Source organism: Sceloporus occidentalis, unplaced genomic scaffold (assembly GCF_023333645.1).
Source record: "Sceloporus occidentalis isolate IW3139 unplaced genomic scaffold, rSceOcc1.0.p SCAF_25, whole genome shotgun sequence".
NCBI lineage: Eukaryota > Metazoa > Chordata > Lepidosauria > Squamata > Phrynosomatidae > Sceloporus > Sceloporus occidentalis.
The window spans coordinates 704,308-728,201 of record NW_028317005.1 but is presented as its reverse complement, the minus strand read 5'-3'; the positions used below and the strand labels follow the sequence as shown (position 1 = coordinate 728,201).

The window sequence follows — 23,894 nt, the reverse complement described above, 5'->3', positions numbered from 1 at the left end:
GGGGGTGCCGGCACGGGAGGTTGTCTAAGCGCATCGTGCGGATGGTCACCGGCTGCGGAGGTTGTTTACCCGCATCGCCGCAGCCGGTGACCGTCCGCACGATGCGTTTTACCTCTGCCCCCAAGACTTACCAGAGGAGACTGCCGGGTGTCTTGCGGGGCCGGCGGGGGACATCTACGCAATACGCGTATACAACTTCCGGAAGTTGTATACGCATATTGCGTAGATGTCCCCCGCCGGCCCCGCAAGACACCCGGGAGTCTCCTCTGGTAAGTCGGGGGGGGCAGAGTGGCAGCATATCTCGGGGGGGGAGGGAAGAGGACAGTGGCAGCATATCTCGGGGAGGGAGGACAGTGGCAGCATATCTCGGGGGGGGCAGTGGCAGCATATCTCTTGGGGTGGAGAGACAGAGTGGCAGCATATCTCGGGCGGGGGACAGTAGCAGCATATCTCGGGGGGGGGCAGAGTGGCAGCATGTTTTTTTGGTGCTTTTTTAAAGAAAAAAAAACTTTCTTTAAAAAAGCACCAAACTTTTAGGGTGCGGCTTATATACGGGGGCGGCCTATATCCGAGCCAATACGGTACATACAGTACCTTAACCCTTTAACTCCCATGGGCAAAATTTCCAGCGTGGCATTTTTAAAACAAGTCTGATTAGTGCCTCTCATTGACCAGTCAGAAAGGAAAGAATGTCTGTAGATTGTTGGAGGCTATTTTCGAATTTGTTATATTTATTTTACAATGTAATATGGTCTATTTATTTCTTACTGCCAATGAGAGCTGGTGGAAGGAATATATAATGTTCTTCAATGCAACCCTTGCATGGTTTACTCGAGAGGTTTGCCAGAATGCATGGCTTTGACTGCTGAGCTTCCTGCCTACAGCAAGGTGCTCGTTACTGAATATTCATGGGATGCACTTCTACATGTAGGAATCAGGATTATGCAAATATTTATTGCAAAGCAACATGGAATTTATCTTCATCTAGCCCAAAGGGTAGTGGTATACAGTATCTGAGGCTATGAACAAGTTGATACATCAGTAAGACTCTTTATTGGCTCTTACATGATGCAAGACAATGGACTTCTGCAAGCCAGCCACCAGGAGGAGAGAAACGTACATAAGCTCCTTTCACTTTCACTACAGACATTGAGCTGCTCGCTATTACCATTCTCTTCTATGGCTTGCAAATGCACCTTCTTAGTTGGGAATTATGGCACGATTTGCTCTAATTTTGTAATGACTTTCCACAAACGTATCCTTTGACAAGATCTAGCAAAAAATGTATATTTAGAAAAACTAGTATCTAACTGCAGAACAGCTTATCCAGCTCATATGATTTCTAGACCATAACTGGTCTAGTGACAGATAAAAGCAGCACACAAAAACCCCTTCTGCTGTGGTGGCAACAAAGCACCCGTAAATACCGCTTCCTTGTGTCACATGACAACATAATAGAATAAAGTAGGCCTTATTATGGTTGCCTACTGTCCTAATCGCCAGTTGCGGGTGCAGGGCCGATTGGGGAGATCATGGATCTCCCTCTAACTGGCCCAAAATTAAGCGAGCGCAAGGTCTTTTTCTTTAGAACTCTGCTTCAGCGCTTCCAAGCACCGTTTGCCGGCCATTGATGCTGAGTGCCGTGATATAACGTCATATCCTGGTGCTTCGCATGGAAGCCACGCACACAGCGAGGGAGCACAGCACTAAAGAAACCTTGCGGTCCACAGGACTTAAAGAATGAAAAACCAAAGGAAAAGATGTAAGGGATGGAAGAAAGGGGGTACATCATCAGGGAAAAATAAAGGTATATCATATGAAAGGGGGGGGTAGATCATAGTGAGAAAGGGGGTCGAAGATGCAGAGAATAGTTTTTTTTTGCCATCTTCTGCAACTACCTAAATTAATACATACTTGGCTGCAAGCAAATGTACGTCTTCAGCTTATGTTTATATAGCATGTGGTTAAATGGCATCTTGTGATATTAACCCTTTTGTGGCATGTATGTGGGAGTATTTCAGTGTGTGAACATGTGTCTTTGTCAGGGTATGTTTGTGTGTATGTGGGTATTTGAGTGAGTGAATACATGTCTTTGGGTATGTTAGTGTGTGTCTGGGTATGTTATCGTGTGTATGTCTGGGAATGTTAGCGTGTGTCTGGCTATGTTAACATGTTTTTGGCATGTTAGTATGGGTGTCTGTGTATGTACGGGTGTGTGTCTGGGTAGGTTAGTGAAAGTGTGTGTATGTCAGTGTGTAAACATTGTCTCAGGTAAATTAGTGCATGTGGGAGGTACGATTGTGTCTGGGTATGTTGGTGTGTGTTTGTGTCTGGTATGTTAATCTGCACCATAATAAACAGGAGGCGCTAAATTATGCCAATTATGTGGGTTGGGCAGAGTGCGCAAAGCTTTATGGCAGTGGGTCTGATAATTTTTCAAGTAAGTAATTGATAGCTGTGCTGCAAAGTGGGGTAGCAGAATATTTAAACTGTTACAGATTCTAGTGCTTGCTCTGGCATGCCTTTGCTGTGGAATTCAGATTTTAAGTTTTGATCAGTTTAAAAGGGTACACAGTTCATCAGCGGCATCCCATCAATAAAGTAAAAAGGTATTCCCTCAGCTCTTGGTCTGTATTGGTTATTCCAGCATCTTTATAAGCTACATTAAATGGTATCCTTAAATGTTCTATGAATGAGAGGCACTGAAAGAAAGAACCATTAAATCTGACTGTGCAAGTACTTTACTTTGAAATGGTTAAAACGATAACACTTACCTCATGGATAAGCTACAGCTCCCCGTTTTCTCATTGGTCTGACAATCTGTGCCACTGATTGGCTGGGGGGTCTTGTTAGAGAGCGCTGGAGCTGACTGGTAGTAAGTAGACTATGAATCAAGAGGTGTGTTGAGTCAAACACATTTCCTGGACGGCAGTGTGTGTATGGCGAGGAGCAACATTTGTGGAATCCCCCCCACCTATTCATTTGCAAGAAGGACAAAGTGTAAACTTAAAAGGAAGACTCACCTATCATATCCATTAAAGTGCAAATAACGACCGGGGATCTTTTTTAAACCTTATATTGGAAATTATTCCTTATTACGTTCTTTGAGCTTACTGAATTAGGGTGCACATGTAACAATTTCCTAAAGAGACATTAACCCCTGAACTTCATATTACATGCCCAACCTACAACTGACTCGTTTCAATTGTGACTCATTAAACCTTATGCCGGTCCTACTCACGTGACTTGCAATTAGCATCTACAATGAAATTTAATTAAAGTTTCAGTGCAAGTCTCCACCTCTGTATAAATCCTAATATGTAATATGGCACTTTAAAACAAGTCATCTCTTAACTTGTCTGTACAGGGTATCATCAAACGGGAAACATGTTGAGACACAGGAGCTCAATAATCATTGTGTAGCCTACTTATTAATATTTACCATTGTTGCCTGAAAGATTATCCTTTTCTTTAAAGTTTGTTTCCTGCTAACTGGATTTCATAAAAAAGTGGAGGTGTCTTTAGCTTTTTATAAAGAGCATTTAAGAAGAAACGTCAGAGAATTCCCAGTCATACAATACTTGCACACAGGTCAGGTTAGCAGTTAATAGGAAGTGTCAAATACCCTGGAACAGAAATTAAAATCTGCTAATAATCCTAAACAACTCTTTCGGAACCTTTCTGCTTCTGACTTTGCCACATACTTTAATAATAAAATTGAAACCATTAGATGTGAAATATCTGCTCAGCCTCACTCCTGTCCTTGCCCTCCCTCTGACTACGCAGCCTCCAATACACAGAACACTTCTTCCTGTTCTACATTAAACCAATTTTCTCTTGTCACTGAAGATGAGGTTCATGCTCTTCTTCTTTTCTGTTGTCCAACCACGTGTTGATCCCATTCCCTCTCATTTTACCCAGTCTCTCTCATCTACTCTTGTCCCTACCCTAGCTCACATCTTCAATCTACTGTATCCATCCCATCCTCCTTCAAGGATGCTACCATAACACCTATCTTCAATAAGCCCTCACTGGGCTTGACTGATCTATCCAACTACTGTCCCATTTCTCTCCTTCCTCTCGCCTCCAAGCTTCTTGAAAGAATTGTTTATACCCAACTAAGTTTCTTGACTCCAACTCCTTACTTGACCCTCATCAATCTGGATTATGCTCTCAACATTCTACTGAGACCACTCTTACTAAAGTTACTAATAACCTCCTCACTGCTAAATCAAGGGGCCACTACTCTAATCACACTGGAGCTTTCTGCTGCTTTTGACACTGTGGACCATCCTCTTCTCCTTCAAACTCTTCAAAATCTTGGTCTCCGTGACACTTCTCTTCTTTTCTTCTTTCCCGCCAATGCTAAGATTCTCTCAAGAGTTTCTCTCAATGTCAATGATGCAACCATCTACCCATCCCCTCCCACTCGCTGCCTCGGTGCCACCCTTGACCCGTCTTAAAAACATTACTGGCATTCGTTCCTTCCTAACACAAGATGCCACTTAGGCTCTTGTCCATGCCCTCATTATCTCCTGCCTTGAACCAATCTCACCCCTCTACAATCCACCATAAATGCTGCTGCCAGACTTGTCTTCCTCTCCCATCACTTTACTTACACCTCTCCCTTCTGTCAGTCTCTTCACTTACTGCCCGTGTGCAAAAGCACGAAGCCCTTCACAGGGCTTCCCTAACTTACATCTCCCCACTCCTAACCAGTCTCTCCACTCATCCAATAATCTAAACCCTCAAGACCCCCTTCTTTAAGGACGCCTACGAACTTACGCCTTAACGCCCTTCCTGCTACTTAAACTAGCGTGGCTGGTCCATCTCTAACAAGGGCACTTTTACCTCTTGTGCAATACACTCCAACAAGCCCTTAGATTGCAATAATGCTCAAAGTACAACTCTGTTCTGTCCAGTAGCTGCCAAAATTGACTGCATAAGAGGAGGATAAGAGGAGCTTCCAACAGCTTGCAACGCAATTAATGCATTCATTTTCAGCAGCTTCTTTCACTTTTGCCGCTACATGCAAACATGTACCCAGTGGTACCTCACCCACGCCATTTAGGTTATCTTATCTGCCAGTAATCCCATATTGATCTACAGCACTATCTGTCCCTCTTTCTCCATATCTTGTATCTTTCTACACCCATCCCCTCTTGCGAGCAGCGCTGCCTTTACCTACTGTGTGGGTTTGTCTTAGTCTGTCAGTTCTAGTTGTGTCAGAATGTATGGACTGTAAGAAGCGCTGTGTAAATTGCTGGCGCTATATAAATAAAAGGTAAAAGGGGCCCCCAATTTTGCATGTCACCCCCCCATCACACACTATTTGATTGTAAAATCAAAAGGGATGTGTGGTCGGGTAACACTCTGTCCCATACTAGGGCCACCAGCCTTGCTTCCAGGACACATATACACGTCACACGGCTCTTCAGTATGTGGGCTGTATCAGTGGGTGGTGTTCTGCGTAACTAAACCTTCATCTGAAAATAACATCCGCAAAGGTTTATTTGTTTGGTTAATCAAACAGCGCCTTTAATAGAGAAGACCATTATATCTTAACGAGTTTGTGATAATTTGGAGCAATTGGTTATCTCTATTAGTGAGTTGGTGCATCTGACTCTACGTGAGGACCGGTTCACGCTTATTGCCCAGGATATTCTTACAATCAGCATAAAGAGAACGTGTCTAGTTACTGCTCTGCTCCCTTTGTTAATTCTTCAGCGTGTTAATAAAGATGTTGAAGAAGGTCTGACAGGGAACGGAAGGGTTGAAGTCTCGCGTGATCCACCGCGCTCCTCCCACCGGCCCTGCGAGCTCAGAGGGATGTTTGTCCGCCATCGCGGAGGAGTTTAGTCAGCGCTGAGTATATTGGCTTTCAGCATTGTGCTGCACAAAAAACATCGGAGCTCACGGAATAGAAGAGATCCATAGGTCGGTAGAGGAGCCCCCAGGTCGCTGACAGGCCGGGCCCGGGGCCTCCTCACACCTACACCCACCGGGGGGAGATAAGGAGGGGCCCCGGGGCCGAAAGAGGACGAGCGGCTGCCGATATGTCGAACCTAAACAAAGCCCCCGGGAGCCGTAAGGATACCAAGATGAGGATCCGGGCTTTCCCGGTAAGAGACGCACGGAGTGGCAGGGGGGAATAGCCTGGGGGCAGGTAGGGCGGGGGCAAAACGGAGAGGCGGGGTAATAGCACAGGGTGGGGGTAGATAAACACTCGAATAAGGTACACACTGTGTTTGGGGTAGATATGACGTAGGCAGCGCTGACAGATGGCGCCACAATATCTAGATTTTCCTATACATTTTCAAATTGCATGTAATGCACTTTGTCAACAGCTGTGTGACTGCAACTCCTGTCATTCTCAGCCACCTAAAGGACGGGACTGAAGGGAGTTGTTCAACAGCAGTGGATGATATGCCTTTTGTCTGCTCTCGTGACAACAAACAAAGCACAATTGCCCAACAAATGACAAGCTGCATTAATAAGGGCTGGGGGTTGAGTTGTTTTATCGCGTTATCTCCCGGGTAGATGATAGAGCGAATAGTGAATCCCAGTGTGTAAGACTGCGATACTTAATGTATATAGTTTGTCAATCCTATGGAATGTATACATTGGAAGATGCGCTGTGTAAATTACAAATAAAAGATAACGCAGGTGTCAGGATGGAGTTACAATGACTTCTACGCCATGGTTCCAAAGTTTGGGATCACTTAGAAATGTCCATGTTTTTGAAAGAAAAGCTCATTTTGTCTGTTAACATAACATGAATCAGAAATCCAGCGCAGACGGTGTTAATGTTGTAAATGATTATCGTAGCTGGCTGATTTTTCATGGAATATCTTCATAGCTGCACAATCACTTTTTATCACTCCCATCACACCTGGGTTCCAATGGCACGTTGTGTTCGCTAATCCAAGCTTAAGTTTAAAAGGCTAATTAACCGTTAGAGACCCCTTCCGCAATTATGTTGTCCATGAAAACATGTAAGTGACCCAAAACTTTTGAACGGTGGTGCAAGCCACTCCGAAAATAAGCGGTGGTCTGTGGACCTTACGTTGGGTTCAGCGAAGAAACCGATGCAAATTGCTTAACATAAACTTTGACACAAAGTTAAACTTTGCGGACAGAGCAGCTCCTGTACAAAATGACTAAATTGCGCGGTTGTCGGGATCGTTCTGTGGTTCTTATGCTTATTGTGACCCATTTACCATTACATCAGAACTGATCTTTACACGGATCCGTTTGTGATGGAGGATTAGTGTGTGCGGAGCTAACGGAACAGATTTTTATGCAAGTAGTTGCTGTTTTTGTGTTGGTGAGCACACTGTGCGTATATTGCATCACTTTGAGGAAGTTTGTGCGCAATGTAAATAACATGCAGAGAGAGAGAGCCCGCTCTGGTTTACATACGTTCTGTTGTATTGACACAAGTAGTTCAGTCTAGTTCTGTCCTTTTTCAGTGAATGCCGCAGGTACTTGTAGTCTGAGGTTTCTGAACTACGGATCACTGGCTCAGCCGCACGTATCTGCTGACTACCTTCTAGCGCTCAAAGTGTAACTCGGAGATAGCAGAAACGATCCGTTAATGCCGGAGCGTGCCATTGCCGGTTATTTGAATACGTCGAGTAACGTTCATATAACACAGGCAGTTAGGAAGATCTGGGTGCAGCCGTTTCTTTTTATTGCCCGGGTTTCAGAATTGCTGTTAATGCATCACTTATTAAGCACCATAATTCCAAAATACCTTAAGTGTCCTACTAGAATAACGTTTTGGTATCAGATAAAGGTAGATTGCTTTTGTACGGGTGCTAAAATACTGGCTTCTGGAAAGACTATAATCTTTCTTCTTGATTAGCGTTGTAGGAGAATCATGATGTTCTAGTCTGTAGGCTCTTCTTATCCTTGTGCTAGCTGGGTACACGTTGATGGGGAGACAGACATAAATAGCTGTTTATTTGTTTAACAGAAAATGTTTCTATTCAGTAATAGTATTGTTCTTATTTAATTTAGATATATTTTCCCTAAGTTCCATTTTATAATTGCCGCCTTACAAGCAAACAGGTCACCGCGCCGTTGGTGGAGGTGTTACTGGTCCCTCGCTGTTAATTTGTTTAGATACAATAACGTAATGCTGGGAGAAGTCTGAATTAAAAATGAATAGATTCCGAACCCCTTTGAAAGCAGATCTGATTCATAATTCCTTTAATTCTCTGAGGTGTTGTCCTTTATGGCGTGGTAACGAGCATTTATTGTCTGCTCGTGTTTCCCCGTCTGACGGCCCGACGCTCTGGAGAACATTGTTCTATATACGCCCCGGTTATGGTTAGGTTATGTCCGAATGAACATTTAGATTTTTACCTTGTGTACAGTAGCTTCGTAGCTGCTCTCCGTTTATTTTAATATGTTAACAGGGGAATTAAATGCATTATTTCTTTTATAATATAGTGTTAACATAATAGCTCTGTTTACTATATTATGACAACTCCAGTTATTTATATTTCCCTGTCCTATCTGTAAGGAACCAATAGATAACATTGCCCCTTTCTGCTTTGCTTTTTTACAAGTGACATCTGAAAAAAATAATCTAGTGTATCCCCGATGCTCACTCGGGGTTTCTGTAAATTATAGGCTCTTAACAGCATTGAGAATGTGGTGCTTCGTAACGATGCCTTTCCCTGGCCGCTGTTATCTCTTTAAATCTGGATGCTACTAACAGTTACATTTCGAACAGGCCCAGTACAGATCGTGAGATTACATGAAACGAGTCCTCTTCATGTAGAATATACAGCTCTTCAAACACGTTCGGATGAAAGCACATTATAGAGCTAAAGATGTTTCCCTACGTTAAGCGTTCGTTCCATGCTGGTGGGGTGCTGCATTGAGACACGTGTGACTCCTTTGCACCTGGGGTATGACAGAATGCAGTGCATATGATCTGCGTCGTATAGATTACACAGGTGTAGCCCCTCAATCCGTGCATCCTCACTTGTTTTTTATCTGCTTTTCTATATTACGCGAAGGGATTGTAAAAGGTATTCCCGTGTGTTATATGGTGGCTTTGTACACCACAACCAAGTCACTCTGTGGCAGCACTCTTTATGGATGCCATACAGGGAGTCGGTAGAATTCTTCTATCCATACGGGTTTCTGGATTTTCTGAACTGTATTGGAAGTGCCCCGGGATGATTTTGTGTGCTCCGAGACACGCTGTTACATTTATTTATAGGCTTCTATTTTAACTTCTGCAATTCCAGCCATAATGGCACTCACGCCGTGGCTAAGTAATTAAATGGCCAGGATTTCACACGTTGCTTTTTTGAGTTCTCTAATTCCTAGACTGTCTGCCACTTTTTTTTTTTTAACTTTAAAGGCTCTCTCCAGCGGTTATGTGCACTTGCACAATGCATATGGTTTGTGGTCACTAAATTTTTGTGTGCTGTTTTGTAAATCCATGGGGGGCATATGGCAGACCCCCCATACATGCTGAATGTATATCCCTAAAAATGATGTACTTGCCTCCAGTAAGCTCTGGCTCTTGGGAGTGCTGCATGCATAACACACATTTCAGTGGAAGTTTACCCTGCAGCTGATTGGCTGCTTGAAGCTCCCAATCGGTGGCAAGAAATGTTGATCGTGGAGGAAGAATGGCTGCAAATTCTGTCAGGGAAATGCTGTCATCTGATTAGATCTCATTTGACAAAAACTCTTTTTCTGGCTAAATCCCTCTTGAGCTCTAAAATGTGGTTTTTATCTTCTCCATAAATCGTCCATGTGTGTCACTGTGACATCCTAGCGGTTTGCACGCTATGACAAGTGAAAAAGTGCCATAACAATGACCTCACACTTTGTGTGTGTGTTCCTCTTGCATTTTTTAAGTATTTGATATACTTTAGAATAGGGCTGCAACTAACGATTATTTTCCTAATCGATTATTTGGCTGATTATTTTTTCGATTAATCTGGTAAAAAAAACAATATGCAAATTTTTCATTTATTTAAAATTAAAAACTTATAATTTACAATGGCATTTCACGATTTGCCTTCTTATTTTACTGACATAATAATTAAAGCTATATTTTAACAAGAACCCCAAAAATACCAAAAAAAAGCTTTACTAGTAAATATTCATGTAAACTATTTTTGCCCAGTTATGCACATCTCACCCCTAGCTTGCCTCTCTGTCCCAGAAATGCCTTATACCCACTATATGCTACTCTGCCCCTATATATGCCTTATACCCTCCTATATGTCGAGATGCCACTGTGCCCCCTTATACCTCCTATGTGCCACTCTGTCCCCTGATATGCCTTATAGTCCCATATATGCCATAGCGCCCCGATATGCCACTGTGCCCCCCTGATATGCATTTTACCCTTGATATGCCACCATGCCCCCTGATATGCCTTTTACCCCTATATGCCACTGAGATGCCACTGTGCCCCCTGATACGCCTTAAAGCCCCTTATTCCACTGTGCCCCCTGATACGTCTTATAGCCCCTTGATACGTCTTATAGCCCCTTTATGCCACTGTCCCCCCTGATACGCCTTATAGCCCCTTTATGCCACTGAGCCCCCTGATACGCATTATAGCCCCTTTATGCCACTGTGCCCCCTGATGCGCCTTATAGCCCCCTGATATGTCTTATGCCCCCCTGATATAAGAAAAACTAACATCGCTAAAATAGGTTTTTTATATTTTATATTACCGTATTTGCTCGATTATAAGACGAGGTTTTTTTCAGAGCAAATGCTCTGAAAAATACCCCTCGTCTTCTAATCGGGGTCGTCTTCTAATCAGACCTCAAATAGAGTCTGATTAGGAGACTAAGATCCAGATCCCCCCACCGCTGCAGGGGACCTGGATCCTCCTGTCTCACCCCCCCCCCCCCCATCATACACACTTACCGGTGCTTCCTGCTGTATTGCCGGGGCAGCGGGTTGACGTCTACGCGATCCGCGTAGACAACGTCCGCTGCAGCCGGAAGGAGGTGTGGCTAGCAGCGGGGGTTGTCTGCGTCCGTCGCGTAGACCTTCCCCGACTGTCAGAGATCTCTGATCTCTGACAGCTGGGGAAAGTATACGCGACGGACGCATACAAACCCCCGCTGCCAACTCCACCTCCTTCCGGCTGCAGCAGAAGGCGACGTCAACCCGCTGCCCCGGCTGGAAGCACCAGTAAGAGAGGGCTGAGAGGGGAGAGAGGAGAGAGGGGAGGGGAGGGGAGGGGAGGGGGGGGGGGGGGGGAGAGAGTGTGTGTGTGTTAAATGGGGGCATAGGGCATTTCTGGAGTGGCGTTAAGGGGGCATTTAATAGAGCACTCTGCCTCCTGAAATGCCTTATACCTCCCTATATGCCACTCTGCCCCATAATATGCCTTTTAACCCCCTAAATGCCAGAGTGGCATATAGGGGTATAAGGCATTTCTGGAGGCAGAGTGCTCTATACAATGCCTTTTAACTCCCTTAATGCCACTCTGCCTCCTGAAATGCCTTATACCTCCCTATATGCCACTCTGCCCCATAATATGCATTTTAACCCCCTAAATGCCAGAATGGGATATAGGGGTATAAGGCATTTCTGGAGGCAGAGTGGCATATAGGGGGTCAAAAGGCATACCATGGGGCACAGTGGCATATAGAGGGTTAAAAGGCATATCATGGGCCACAGTGCCATATTGGTGTGGCAAGCCTGGGGGCAGATGTGCGTAACTGGGGGACAGGCTGGAAAATACAAGAAATAAAAACAAAAAAAATATTTTTCTCAATCATAGCTTTTATTAAAAAAAATAGTTTACATGAATTAACATTTACTGGTAAAACTTTTTTCCTTTAGGGTCGTCTTATATTCAGGCTTTTTCTTTTTTCCTAAGTTAATATTCAGATTTTGGGGGGTCGTCTTATAATCAGGGTTGTCTTATAATCGAGCAAATACGGTAAATATAGACAAAAAAAATACACAATACAATATAAATATATGGACAATATAAACAATAAATAAAATATTACAGACATCAAAAAATAAAAAAACACAAATTAATGGATGCACATAATTAATAGATCCCGCAAAAATTCTACCTGCCCCACCAAGGGTTAATATATCAACAGAAGAACACAGGGCAAATGAGCATAAAAATAAAGATAATACTCACCCAGTGCTGCTTACTTGTCCTGTTTTTCTTCTGTTGATATATTAACCCCTGGTGGGGCAGGTGGAAGTGGCAGTGAGATGAAGTAGCGGAGGTTGCGCACATCGCACACTAAAATCCAAATCCCCTGCAGCACTTCACGGGACCTGGATCCTCTCCGGCAGCCGGTAGGGGTCTGTGCGATGCGCGCAGACAGCCGCTTCTTCCCTCCGCTTCCGTTGGGGCTTCCATGATGGAAGCCGCACCGGAAGGTCACGTGACGACGGGTTCAGTAATAGAAGCCCAGGCGGAAGTGGAGGGGAGAAGCGGAGGATGTCTGCGCGTTTTGCACAGACCCTCACCGGGTGGCAGAGAGGATCCAGGTCTCCTGCAGCGTTGCGGGGGGTCTGGATTCTAGAGTTATAATCCCATCTCTATTTGAGATCGGATTATAGAAGGGAGTTTTTCAGAGCATTTGCTCTGAAAAACATCATTTTATAAATAGATAAAAATCGATTCAACTAATCGATTATGAAAATCGTTGACGATTTTCGGAATCCTTTATCGATTTGTTGTTGCAGCCCTACTTTAGAATAATAAATGCCGAAAGCAATATGAGAAATCCACATAAATATGTACATACACTTTTAAAGGGACAAATGTATTCAGGCAGCTGCACCAATGAGGCATATATGTTAAAGAACTTTGTATGTACTTCGATATGCATTAATGTGCATTTTCTCCTTGTAGAAGGGAAAAAAAGATGCTTATCGTTGGAAGATCCTTCAGCGCACCACCCCCTCCGCGCTCTGTTTGTGCCGGTTTTAGCCACTTTAAGCAGCCGATAGTTGTCGGGATAGAACTGGGTCTCTAGACCCTTAAACCCTCTAGCGTTCCTGTGCAAGTGCACACTGGAGCAGCTAGTGGTGTATACTCGCACATCCACACACAGAAATACTTCTTAAACCACGTTGGTGATGCCTCAGGATTAATGCCTACATTTCTTCATAGGCCCAATAATAAGACATTTGCTTCATCATCAGTGCCCAAGACTTCATAGACTGCTGCTTCTTAGTTCCCTAATTCAGTGACCGTAATTGCCCCCTCTCTCTCTCTTTAATGGCCCAAACAGTACACTAGGCATTTGTGGGCATGTTGTGGGCAATAGATACCTATTGCCCACAACATGCTATAGAAGACTCACACCAGAAAACTCTTCACGGGATAAAGGACTCATTCATTTAATAAACCTCACCGTGTCCACTGTTTCCCGAGAGCTGTAAGTTGTTGATGACGTCTCTGCTCTGCTTTCAAACAAAACTAGTTTTAAACATGGATTATGCATCATGAGGAGTTTTAGAAACCCGCTTTTAAGCTTGTATTACATGGTGTGTAAACACGATGACGACGACGACGGACTGTACTCTGCTACTTTAGTCTTATCTCTGTCTCGTTGTAAAGAGAAGAATGAAATCATTTTGAAGCAGTTGCCTCTTTTCTGTTTGATTCATCCAGTTCTACAAGGGGCAAAATTCATTAAATAAGAGCTTGGAAATGAAAAAAGATAGAGCAGATTTATATATTATTGGACTGCGCTGGGCACATTTTATTAAATAAATATGTTTAATAGGAATGTGTCTATGATGATTTTTGCCCCCTTTAATGCGTCCATAACTAGTGTCCTAAACATTCATCTTCCACGAATGTCGGGCTGTATAAAAATGTCCAGCCATTCAGCTGCTATAATCTTAGATCTAAACCCTGTGACAGATGTTTGTCTCTTTAGATGCGTAAGATTCTCATATAAAAAAAAAAACCTCTAAAACCTTATCCATGAAGTCTTCTTGTGTCGCGTGACTGTACCTAGCGGCAGGTATTCCCTAACATGAATAGGGCAGATTCTGTCACTAATGAACTGGACGGAGTTTGAAAAGACGTCCGATATAGCGGGTGGGATAAAATCACAGACCTTATCACACAAAAGGACTGGTTTATTTATTAGAAAAACATTGCTTAAGACTGGGTTTATGTATTAGGATGGGTGTAGATGATCTCGTTCGAATCCCCACACAATTCTGGATTCTGGACACTTTGGATTAGTTTGTAAGATGAAGGGCCCTGTTTATTCTAGCATAAAATATAGCAGGTGTTACACGGATGTGGAGTTCTGTGACCCGTTGGCATACCCCATTGTGACCGCTCAGCTTTACCTTATTCTTTTGTAGCACGAGATGTAATAATAACTTTGTAGATTTTCCCATTTACGGCTTATTTTCTTATCAAAATAAATACAGGTATATTATAAATGTATTAAAAATTGAACTCGGCAACAATATTTATACTTTACGCAGCATGGTTTATAGTATACCAGAGGGCAGGGGTGTATGTGTATTTATGTATATGTATATAATATATATATATATATATATATATATATCACACACACCAGGACTTTGGGTTCGGTTTTGTATTCACCAAAGTTAAAATCGCAGGCGCAGGATGATTGAAGCAGAAGCCATAAATGTTTTAATACGCGACTCAGTGTTTTATTAACAGCCAACTAGAGCATCGCTAGCAATGACGCCACACTTTGCGAGACGGAAGAATTGTGCTGGTGCTATTTATTGTGTTATGGAAATAATTATAACCCTCGACCGGATGGATACTTTAGATTTAAGATTGCAGTAGTTGAGAATTTTCATAAAAGGAAAATGTTTCCTAATCACAATAATGTAAGTAATCTCCACATATTCCAGGTAATTAAACCTTTTGGTAAAACCGTGTTGTTTTCTAACAATCCTATACAGTTTTATTTTTAATGAATGCCTGTGTTTCATATGCTCTGTTAAAGCGGAAACAAAAAGTGCGTGCGTGCGTGTGTGTGTGTGTGTGTATATAAAAATATATTCCATAGGCGGACGGGCCTCTTCCAGCAGTGGAAGAGCAGAGCTTCTTCTATCCCCTTTTCTATGGACCAGTGAAGTTTAAGAGTCTATTTAATGAATTCCCAGTTGCTTCTTGATGTTGGAGTTGTTTATTTTTGGTTTATCACCCTGCCTCGGGCAAAAGCCTGGGTTTGGTGTAATATTTTCCCATTAGATTTTAGGGAGGTACAGGTGTCTTTACACCTTACTCCTAACGTGCTAATCCTGTTGGCTTCTTCACTCCAAGCGTAGAGGAACATGCCCGAAAAGGATTGAAAAAACCAGTGGCCATGAATCGGGCAGCTTTGGCCTGGAAAATGACTGTTCTTTGGGTCGATTTGGATAAATAGTGATAAATCATGGACTTCCCATATCAACCAGTTGACTGTGCTGGCGATCGCTGCGTTGTTGCCACCAGCTTTTTATACATTACCCCAGTGTTTCTTGTATAAAGGATTATTCTGAGCTTCTTGAGCCTTTTCAAAGTACATCAACCTAAATATTCTGTGCAGTTCCTATCCTCCTCCTTATTCACCAACGTGCGCTGATGTCGGGTGATTGTAATAAACTAGGGCTGAAACAACGAATCGATAAAATCGATAATAATCGATAACGGAAATCGTTGTCGACGATTTCCGTTATCGATTAATCGAGTGATCGATTCGTTGTTGGAGCACTCGGCTCCTTTTACTTACCTCCGCGAGCGTTCCCCGCTTCCGCTACACGCTCTGCACTCTCCGCCTTCTTTTAGTTGCGTGTGGCTCCATTCGCACAGAGCGGTTCGCGGGGGTGGGGGTGGGGTTTCAGGGGATGCAGGGCAGAGTGGGGGTGGGGGGGCAGGCCAGGGTAGGAGACTGAGTGCAGGGCAGAGTGGGGGTGGGGATGCAGGGCAGGGTGTGAGTGTGGGGGCAGGGCAGGAGACTGGGTGCAGGGCAGAGTGTGAGTGTGGGTGCAGGGCAGAGTGGGTGCAGGGTGTGAGTGTGGGGGCAGGGCTGGGTGCAGGGCAGAATTGGAGACTGGGTGCAGGGGCAAAGTGCCAGGGCTGGGTGCAAAGTGCCAGGGGTGGTGCAAAGTGCTGGGTGCAAAGTGCCAGGGGTGGTGCAAAGTGCTGGGTGCAAAGTGCTGGGTGCAAAGTGCTGGGTGCAAAGTGCTGGGTGCAAAGTGCTGGGTGCAAAGTGCTGGGTGCAAAGTGCTGGGTGCAAAGTGCCAGGGCCGGGTGCAAAGTGCCAGGGCCGGGTGCAAAGTGCCGGGTGCAAAGTGCCAGGGCTGGGGCAAAGTTTCTTGAACAGTAATAGTCCACCTCTTTTCAGAATGTTTGGGGTTATTTTGTTTCATAAATATTGTGTTTGGGTTCTTGTACTTTGAAAATATTGTTTTTTTATTACATCATAACAAAATAAGAATGTTAATGTAAATTTTAAGTTGTTTTTTTACATCCAGTTCATTAAATTATTTTAAATAAACAAAAAATTTGCATATTGTTTTTTTTTATCCGATTAATCGAAAAAATAATCGGCCAACTAATCGATTATTAAAATAATCGTTAGTTGCAGCCCTATAATAAACCTTCAATAAACACAATTGTAGGAGATTAGAAACTGCTCTCGAGCTCAGATATACTAAGGAACTCTGGTGTTCGGTGCAAGGCCGAATATCTTCTAAAACTGCTTACTCTAAGGAAGGCTGACAGTGAGGTTATACTCAATCGGTGGTAATCAGGGAGTTGGGATTGTGTATTTTGGTCATGTCGGCATGTGATATAAACCGCATCGGATTATAGCGCCTGGTTCTTCACACAGAACTGTGTCTGTAGCCGTCACCTATAGACAGCAGCAAGAAATGAACTGTTGGTTTATGCTAAACAGCTGACTGATCAAACAGATAGCAAAATAATGCAAAGTGTTTGGCATTGTCAATTTAGACCGAATTTACCTTAAATCTATTTTTAAATTGTATTGGGCATTTCCGATCTTAAAGGCATGACCTCGCCAAGAGAGCTTTATACGAATCCATTTTCTAATCAATGTTTCTAATTTTCCTCATAATAATCCACAAGCAGTAGGCATGAAAATGTTTGCAAAACGTCTTTTGTGAACAGTTGGCGGGATGTGCTATGTATGGATCATCATTTTTGTGTTTGTCCTGACAAGTGATTAAGAAAGGCTAGCTTTGGAGAGCTTCATCTGCGCTATACGAGGCAAACTTCCCGTAGGATCAACCGGTTGGGTTGGTGACCTGAAACTGCAAACTGGCGAGCAGACTTCTAGTTTTATGAATAAACTGCCGCCGTGGCATGATGTAGACGCCACGTGCAGGAAAGCTGACAATGTCATTTACCTGTCCTCGCAATGCATTTCACAGGACTATCCCCAGTGGGTCTATTCTGTAGTAAACTGAATTGCCCACCATAATGCGGGGCGAAACAGGCATGAAGTTAATGAAATCTCCCTGCATTGACTATTCATTATATAGTCATTCTCCTCCTAATGAGACACTGCAGTGGTCCGTTAACACACTCAATCAGGGTGCTGAAACCCTTCTGCAAACGTATGGGTTAGTAAATACAATCAATATGTATGAGAGCTGTTAGTATTGTGTTGTAGAGTGTTTTCAGGTCTCCATAGTTAGACGCTGAGTTGATAAGGTGTTATACTGCATGTAGCCGCTCATACAGAGCTGCAGGCTAGAATTCACTTTGCATCATCCAACAATTCTCACTCCCCGTTCTGCTTTCCCAGAGAGGACGTTTTACCTCCAGCTAATACACAGATGTTTTGCTCGTTTTTTTTGTGTGTATGAAAGCTTGGCTGCGTCTTAACATGTAAAGAGACGATGGAAAACGGTGTACTTGTTTTAATTGGGGACGTTTGACTTTGACAGCGTCTGCATCTTGTCCTTGTGAATCAGGGCGATACGTGCTTCCACACGCAAAGTAACTGCAGTCGCAGTTTTCCTCAGAAGACCACCATTTATATTTAATGCATAGACATGCTACATATTGTATGGCATCTCCTCGTATTTGGCAGGTACGAGCCTTCCTGTGCAGAAGGGGGACTATAATCATTGAAGCTGAGATCTGTGTCTCAGACCGGCATCATCCGATCCTCTCCACATTCATCGCCTACTCCTGTAAAGGCTACACCAACCAATCAGTGACATAAACATAGAAGACTATTGTGCAGATACTGAGAAAAAGTGACATTGGCTGCTCCCACACAGGGTGACTTTCAGCTACATACAGATTGCAAAACGTGATATTAGTAAAATCTCAAGCCGTCTGTTGAACTAAGCAAATCACAGTTCGTGGTCCAAAGAAAATGGCGCGGTTAAAGACATCGAAGTTTTTCAGATACAACGTGTAAGCACGGGTCTATCAGGAATTAGAGCAGTACATTTATTCTTCGTGATGGCAGCGTTGATTTTTATCGTTTTGGTTTTTAGGGGACAGACGTAATGTGATGCGACCAAGGTAATTTTCATTTGATTTTCAGAGCAATTAAGTTCCGACAGATTTTTACTTAAATTTCTTAGTTTTATGCCAACAGTATCGCTTCTGTAACCTGGCTTTTCTGAGCCATGAGCTACTAGTTGGCCTACAATAAAAAAACTCTTCGTACATCTGCCAGAGTTTTCTCTATGATGGTCTGATATCTAGCCAAGAAATGATTCTCCATGTGCGACAGCAGCAACTAGGCGAGGAATAACAGACAACGATGAGCATGGTGTTTTTTACTGCTACTATCCTGTAACAACATCATTGTGAGATCATTTTCAGTAAAACTGGCACCCTTCTTGTCTCCGAAGCGGGGAATCCAGCTTCCATAACAAGTAGGGAGTTAATTCTATCTTGATTGAACTTCATTGTATACAAAAAACAAAATACTGTCTGCGCTTCTCACCCTAATAAAGTTGGCAACAAATATATAAACATAATATAAATGAGAGGTTTTGGTTATATGAATTGACGTTGAAGTGGCGGGTGAGCTTAATTATGCTTTGGCCAATTCATATAACCAAAACCTCTCATTTATATTATGTTTATATATTTGTTGCCAACTTTATTAGGGTGAGAAGCGCAGACAGTATTTTGTTTTTTTGTATACATTGTACAGCCAACACACTGTATTTGCAGCATGCTCACACTGTTTGGTAGGCCTTATATTATACATTTGTATTATTTGAGCCTGAGACTAGCTTAGCGCACCGACATTTTTTCTTTTCCCTGTTTGAACTTCATTGTCAAAGATCTCTGATGAAGTTAATCCTCCTACTTTTTTGGAGATGGATAACATTGTTTTGAATGTAATGCATTAATTAATACATTTCTTAAGCGTTATTAGTTCAGATTTTTTTTTACATCTGATAATATGGCTTTTTGTGAACACAATAGAAGCGGGTCTGTCACTGCTCTGTTTTTACAGTTCTCTATACTTATTAACCCCTTAACGACAATTGCCGGTCCTGGCACAACACGGAAAAGCATGTGCTTTACGACAATTGACGTGCCAGGACCGGCACGTCTTTAAACGGGTGCAGAAAGCGATCTGTTTTCGCTTTCTGCACCCAAAAAACGTTGCTGAATGCCTCGACCTCGAGGCATTCAGCAACGCCGCTATCGGAACGAAGGGGCCATCTCTGGCCCCTCCACGGGGCGTCAACATCCGCCATACTTTGTATGGCGGCGGACGCCCGTATTAAAAGCGTTTAGGAGGCAATCGACGATCGCCTCCTAAACTTAAATGGTGTCGCTGGAATGCCTCGATCAGGAGGCATCCAGCGACACCAAACACTTACCTTTCGATGGGCTGTGACCGCTCCGGAGAGCGGTCGCAGCCGCAGCTGCCGATGATCTTCGCCATCAAGCAAGATGGCCGCTGCCCTGTAACAGGAACAAACAAATTTTAAAAGTTCGCTAGACGGTCCAGACCATCTAGAGAACTTTGGCTCCACTTGCAGGTTGAATACAGGTACTGCATTCACCATGCAAGTCAATGGAACACTGAAATGGCCTGGCTCAAAGATGTACCAAATGGGGCATGGGCAGTGGATCCCCAAATGCCAAAGTTCAACATTGAAAAATGCGCATGCCCCAAATGTGGCCCTTTTGCCCCCAAACAGCCAGGCAAAATCATTCATGTGAGGTATCGCTGTACTCAGGAGATGTTGCTGAACACATATTGGGGTGTTTTGTGATAGTGACATAAACGAGAACCTTTTAATTCATACCTGAAGTAAAATGTGTGTGACAAAACAAATGCAAAAAAACGACTACCACAAAGTTTGACAAAAACTGGTGGTAGATATGGTGCATGGAAAGAGTTAAAATATTAGCATTTGGAATACCCTGGGCTGTCTAGTTTTCAAAAATATATGATTTGATGGGGTAAATTGCATTGGCCGGGTTCAAAGATACCCGAAATGGCACATGGGGGGAAGAATGACCAGATTTGGAAAAAATGGCTTTGAAATAGCAAAACGCTACCTGTACTTATTGCCCCATAATGGGTAGAAAAAAGCAAAAAAACATAAAAACATTGGGTATTTCTAAACTCAGGACAAATAGTAGAATCCATTTAGCAGGTTTTTTCATTACCTTTTATAGATGAGTAAAAGATTTTTCAACTAAAAGTTAGAAATTTTAAATTTCTAAATTTTTCACCATATTTTATACTTTTTTTACTAGTAAATAATATGATACAATCAAAACAATGTCATCTAAAGAAAGCCCTTCTTGTCCTGAAAAAAACAATATCTAATGTGTGTGGGTTCAGTAAACGGGAAAGAAGAAAATTACAACTAAACACGAGCAGCGCAGAAATGTTAAAACGGCCATTGTCACGAAGGGTACAAAAAGTAAAATCAGCCTTTGTCACGAAGGGGTTAAACCACTTTATATGTTTATCACTGAAAGCAGACATGTTAACTTTGTTGTCAGGATTTGAATATTTCTTTCTCCCTTTATGTACAGTTACTTGCTCCTCTCTGGTCAAGCCATTTGGTTCTAGTTGCCTTTGGAAGGTGGTTTAGGAGAAGGATGAATTTCAGGACAGATAAGAGTTGTGAAGTTCACTTATGGCGTCATTCACTGTTGGTTCACTTAAAAATACCTGGTTCTTCCCGGCAGGTAGCACCGCTGGTTAAGTTGTGCTCCCAGTGATTTATTGTCTGCTAATGCTTTTTCCCCAAGCAGTAGGGGCAAACCACTCGAAGTTACTGTACTCAGTTTGTCAAAACGGGCAAACCGTGTCCAATGTAATAAAGAGGATATGGATGGACTGCATAAGTAAACGGTTCCAACAAAAGCCCACAAATATTTCATGGGCACAAGCATGGTCAGGATTGAACCTGTTGGTATCTCTCCGAGTCGGTGCCACCTTAACTAGCCACGCAGGTCCACTTGCCATCACAGCAAAATTGCTAAAAATTGGAAGACACTGGGAGATCTAAAAAAAAAAAAAAAACTAGGAAGTCCTGTCACAAACGGCATTTCTGGCCATGTGTGACTGCTGATTGGTAACGGTGGCCTTGTAGTTCCATCATTGTAGATGGGTCCGTAAGATGACAAAGTCTTCCTAATAACAATTAACTTCCTACATACATGCGCGCGCGCGCGCGCACACACACACACACACACACGTTTCTGTTTAATCGTATTGTACCATACATAGATGGAATTTGCTAGTGCGGCCAGCAGGACGTGATGATGAGTACCAGTGTCAGCCCCCCTTCCCCCAACAGCTCTTTTCACAACCAAACTGGTTTGTTTTACTACTTTTTAGAACCACCACCTAAGACTAGTGCAATCTTCATGTTTTCATTTGTTTTGATATGTAATATTCATGGTAAGGAGCCATGGAAATGTCTGTCTCATCTGGGATGATGTGCTTTTAGTTTTCTTTTCACGTGCAACTCCTTCCATGCAATGAATCTGCAAAGCCTCTCATTTATATTATGTTTATATATTTGTTGCCAACCTTATTAGGGTGAGAAGCGCAGACAGTATTTTGTTTTTTGTATACATTGTACAGCCAACACACTGTATTTGCAGCATGCTCACACTGTTTGGTAGGCCTCATATTATACATTTGTATTATTTGAGCCTGAGACTAGCTTAGCGCACCGACATTTTTTCTTAAAGCCTCTCTAATGCCTGTTATAGTGCAGTTTGGAAGTCGTTCGTCGCTGGTTACAGCGCAGTTTGGAAGTCGTTCATCGCTGTAACGCACTCCAGCAGCCATCCTGCAGCACGATGATCAGGCCGGCAGCACGATGATCAGGCCGGCAGCACGATGATCTGGCCGGCAGCACGATGATCTGGCCGGCAGCACGATGATCTGGCCGGCAGCACGATGATCTGGCCGGCAGCACGATGATCAGGCCGGCAGCACGATGATCAGGCCGGCAGCATGACGCATAAAGCGCTGTCTGATTAGATTCATTGTCTTCACGATAATACTCGCTGATGGGATTTTCTCTTCTCTTTCGTATCAGATTGGGTTTGAATGGCCAGTTATTTGAGGGCAACGGAAAGCAACTTTTTGCCAGCTCTGATTTGTACAGCTTGTCTCAAATTCTTGTTTTTTTTTTCTCGTTTTTCCCCCAAGATTCCGTTCTCGCTCAGACCTGAATATGAATGGGAACAAGCCATCTGTTCAGACGAGTTACCGAAATTGCTTAGCAGAGCATTGTTTGGAGAAAGCAATCTCTGCTGGCGCCGATACATCTCCCCTTAACGGTGCTCACGGAGCAGCTCGCTAGCGTCTGATCTCTGTCACACATTAAGAATCGGGTTGGTAGGTCACTGTTTAATAAAATGCAGTGCGCCTGCATCACGAGAGACTTGTTGTTTACTTGGTGATGTTTTCATTTCAGGGTTTCAGTGAGCAGCTTTGTGGTGATAGTGTATAGTAGCTGCTGACCGTTATTTGCTGGCTCCTTATGGCGGATTCAGCAGCTCATCTGCGATGTCTAGGCTTCTGGTGCAATTGAGTATTAGATGCTTTTGTTTTCTTTCTGATCGCAAAGCACCATCGGATACAGCAGCAATGTACAAAGAAGATCTAAGCCTCTAGTCTGCCGCGCATGTGTTTGTATGCACAGGCATTGGCATCCATTCGCCCCTAGTGGCAGGGTTTGAATGGGTCAGTTGGAAAGGGGCAGAATCAAACAGCTCTCTAGGGTTTCACACAGAAATTTTTTACAAGCTGTATACAGCGGTATTATTTTAGATGTAAAAACACATGTACTTTCATGACTGTGTACGTGGCTGCTTCTGGTTGCGTCTCCATCCATTGACGTGATTTGGAAGCGTGTGTCGGTCACCGGAGACTCAATGGATTTCTCAAAAGTGGCTGCAAATGTAGAACGGGATGGAATTTGGACTCCCCTAAAACGATCTTGTATTAGAAATTGGCCTGGTTTTTTAAGGATTGAATTGGTGGCAGCAACTTAAAGTGGTCATATTGTCAAAATAAGCTAAAAAGGCTGAGGAGCTTAAAATGTAAAAACCGGTTCATTGTAGTGTTAGAATTCCAGAGGCTGCATTTTGATGACATAAGAGGAGCGACTGGACTTGTAAACTGGAAATATACTGTGAGACTGTGTGTGTATAATATAATATATATCCGTATTCTGTGTAAAATAACTACACGTGATGTGACTATGTAAGCTGCTGCATTGATTTAAAAAGAATAATAAAGACCATTTATGTTTATTTCATCCATGTATTTATCCAAAAAGGTGTGTAAGAAGCAAAATGCCATTTCTCCCTGTTGGCTTAATTTTGACTGATTACACCTAAGATTATTATGACCTTTGTGATTCTGTGCAGAAGC

The 23,894-nt window shown here is 43.1% G+C and overlaps 1 protein-coding gene across 1 annotated transcript in view; it reads left to right on the top strand.

The window, feature by feature from the left end:
- The first annotated feature begins 6,056 nt into the window (after positions 1 to 6,056).
- The window catches only part of LOC149300236 (cullin-3), a 36,263-nt gene continuing 18,425 nt past the window's right edge, over positions 6,057 to 23,894 (top strand). Inside the window, exon 1 of the mRNA XM_089485371.1 lies at positions 6,057 to 6,122. Coding sequence (XP_089341497.1) covers positions 6,057 to 6,122 — 66 coding nt within the window. The remainder of the gene's footprint in view (positions 6,123 to 23,894) is intronic.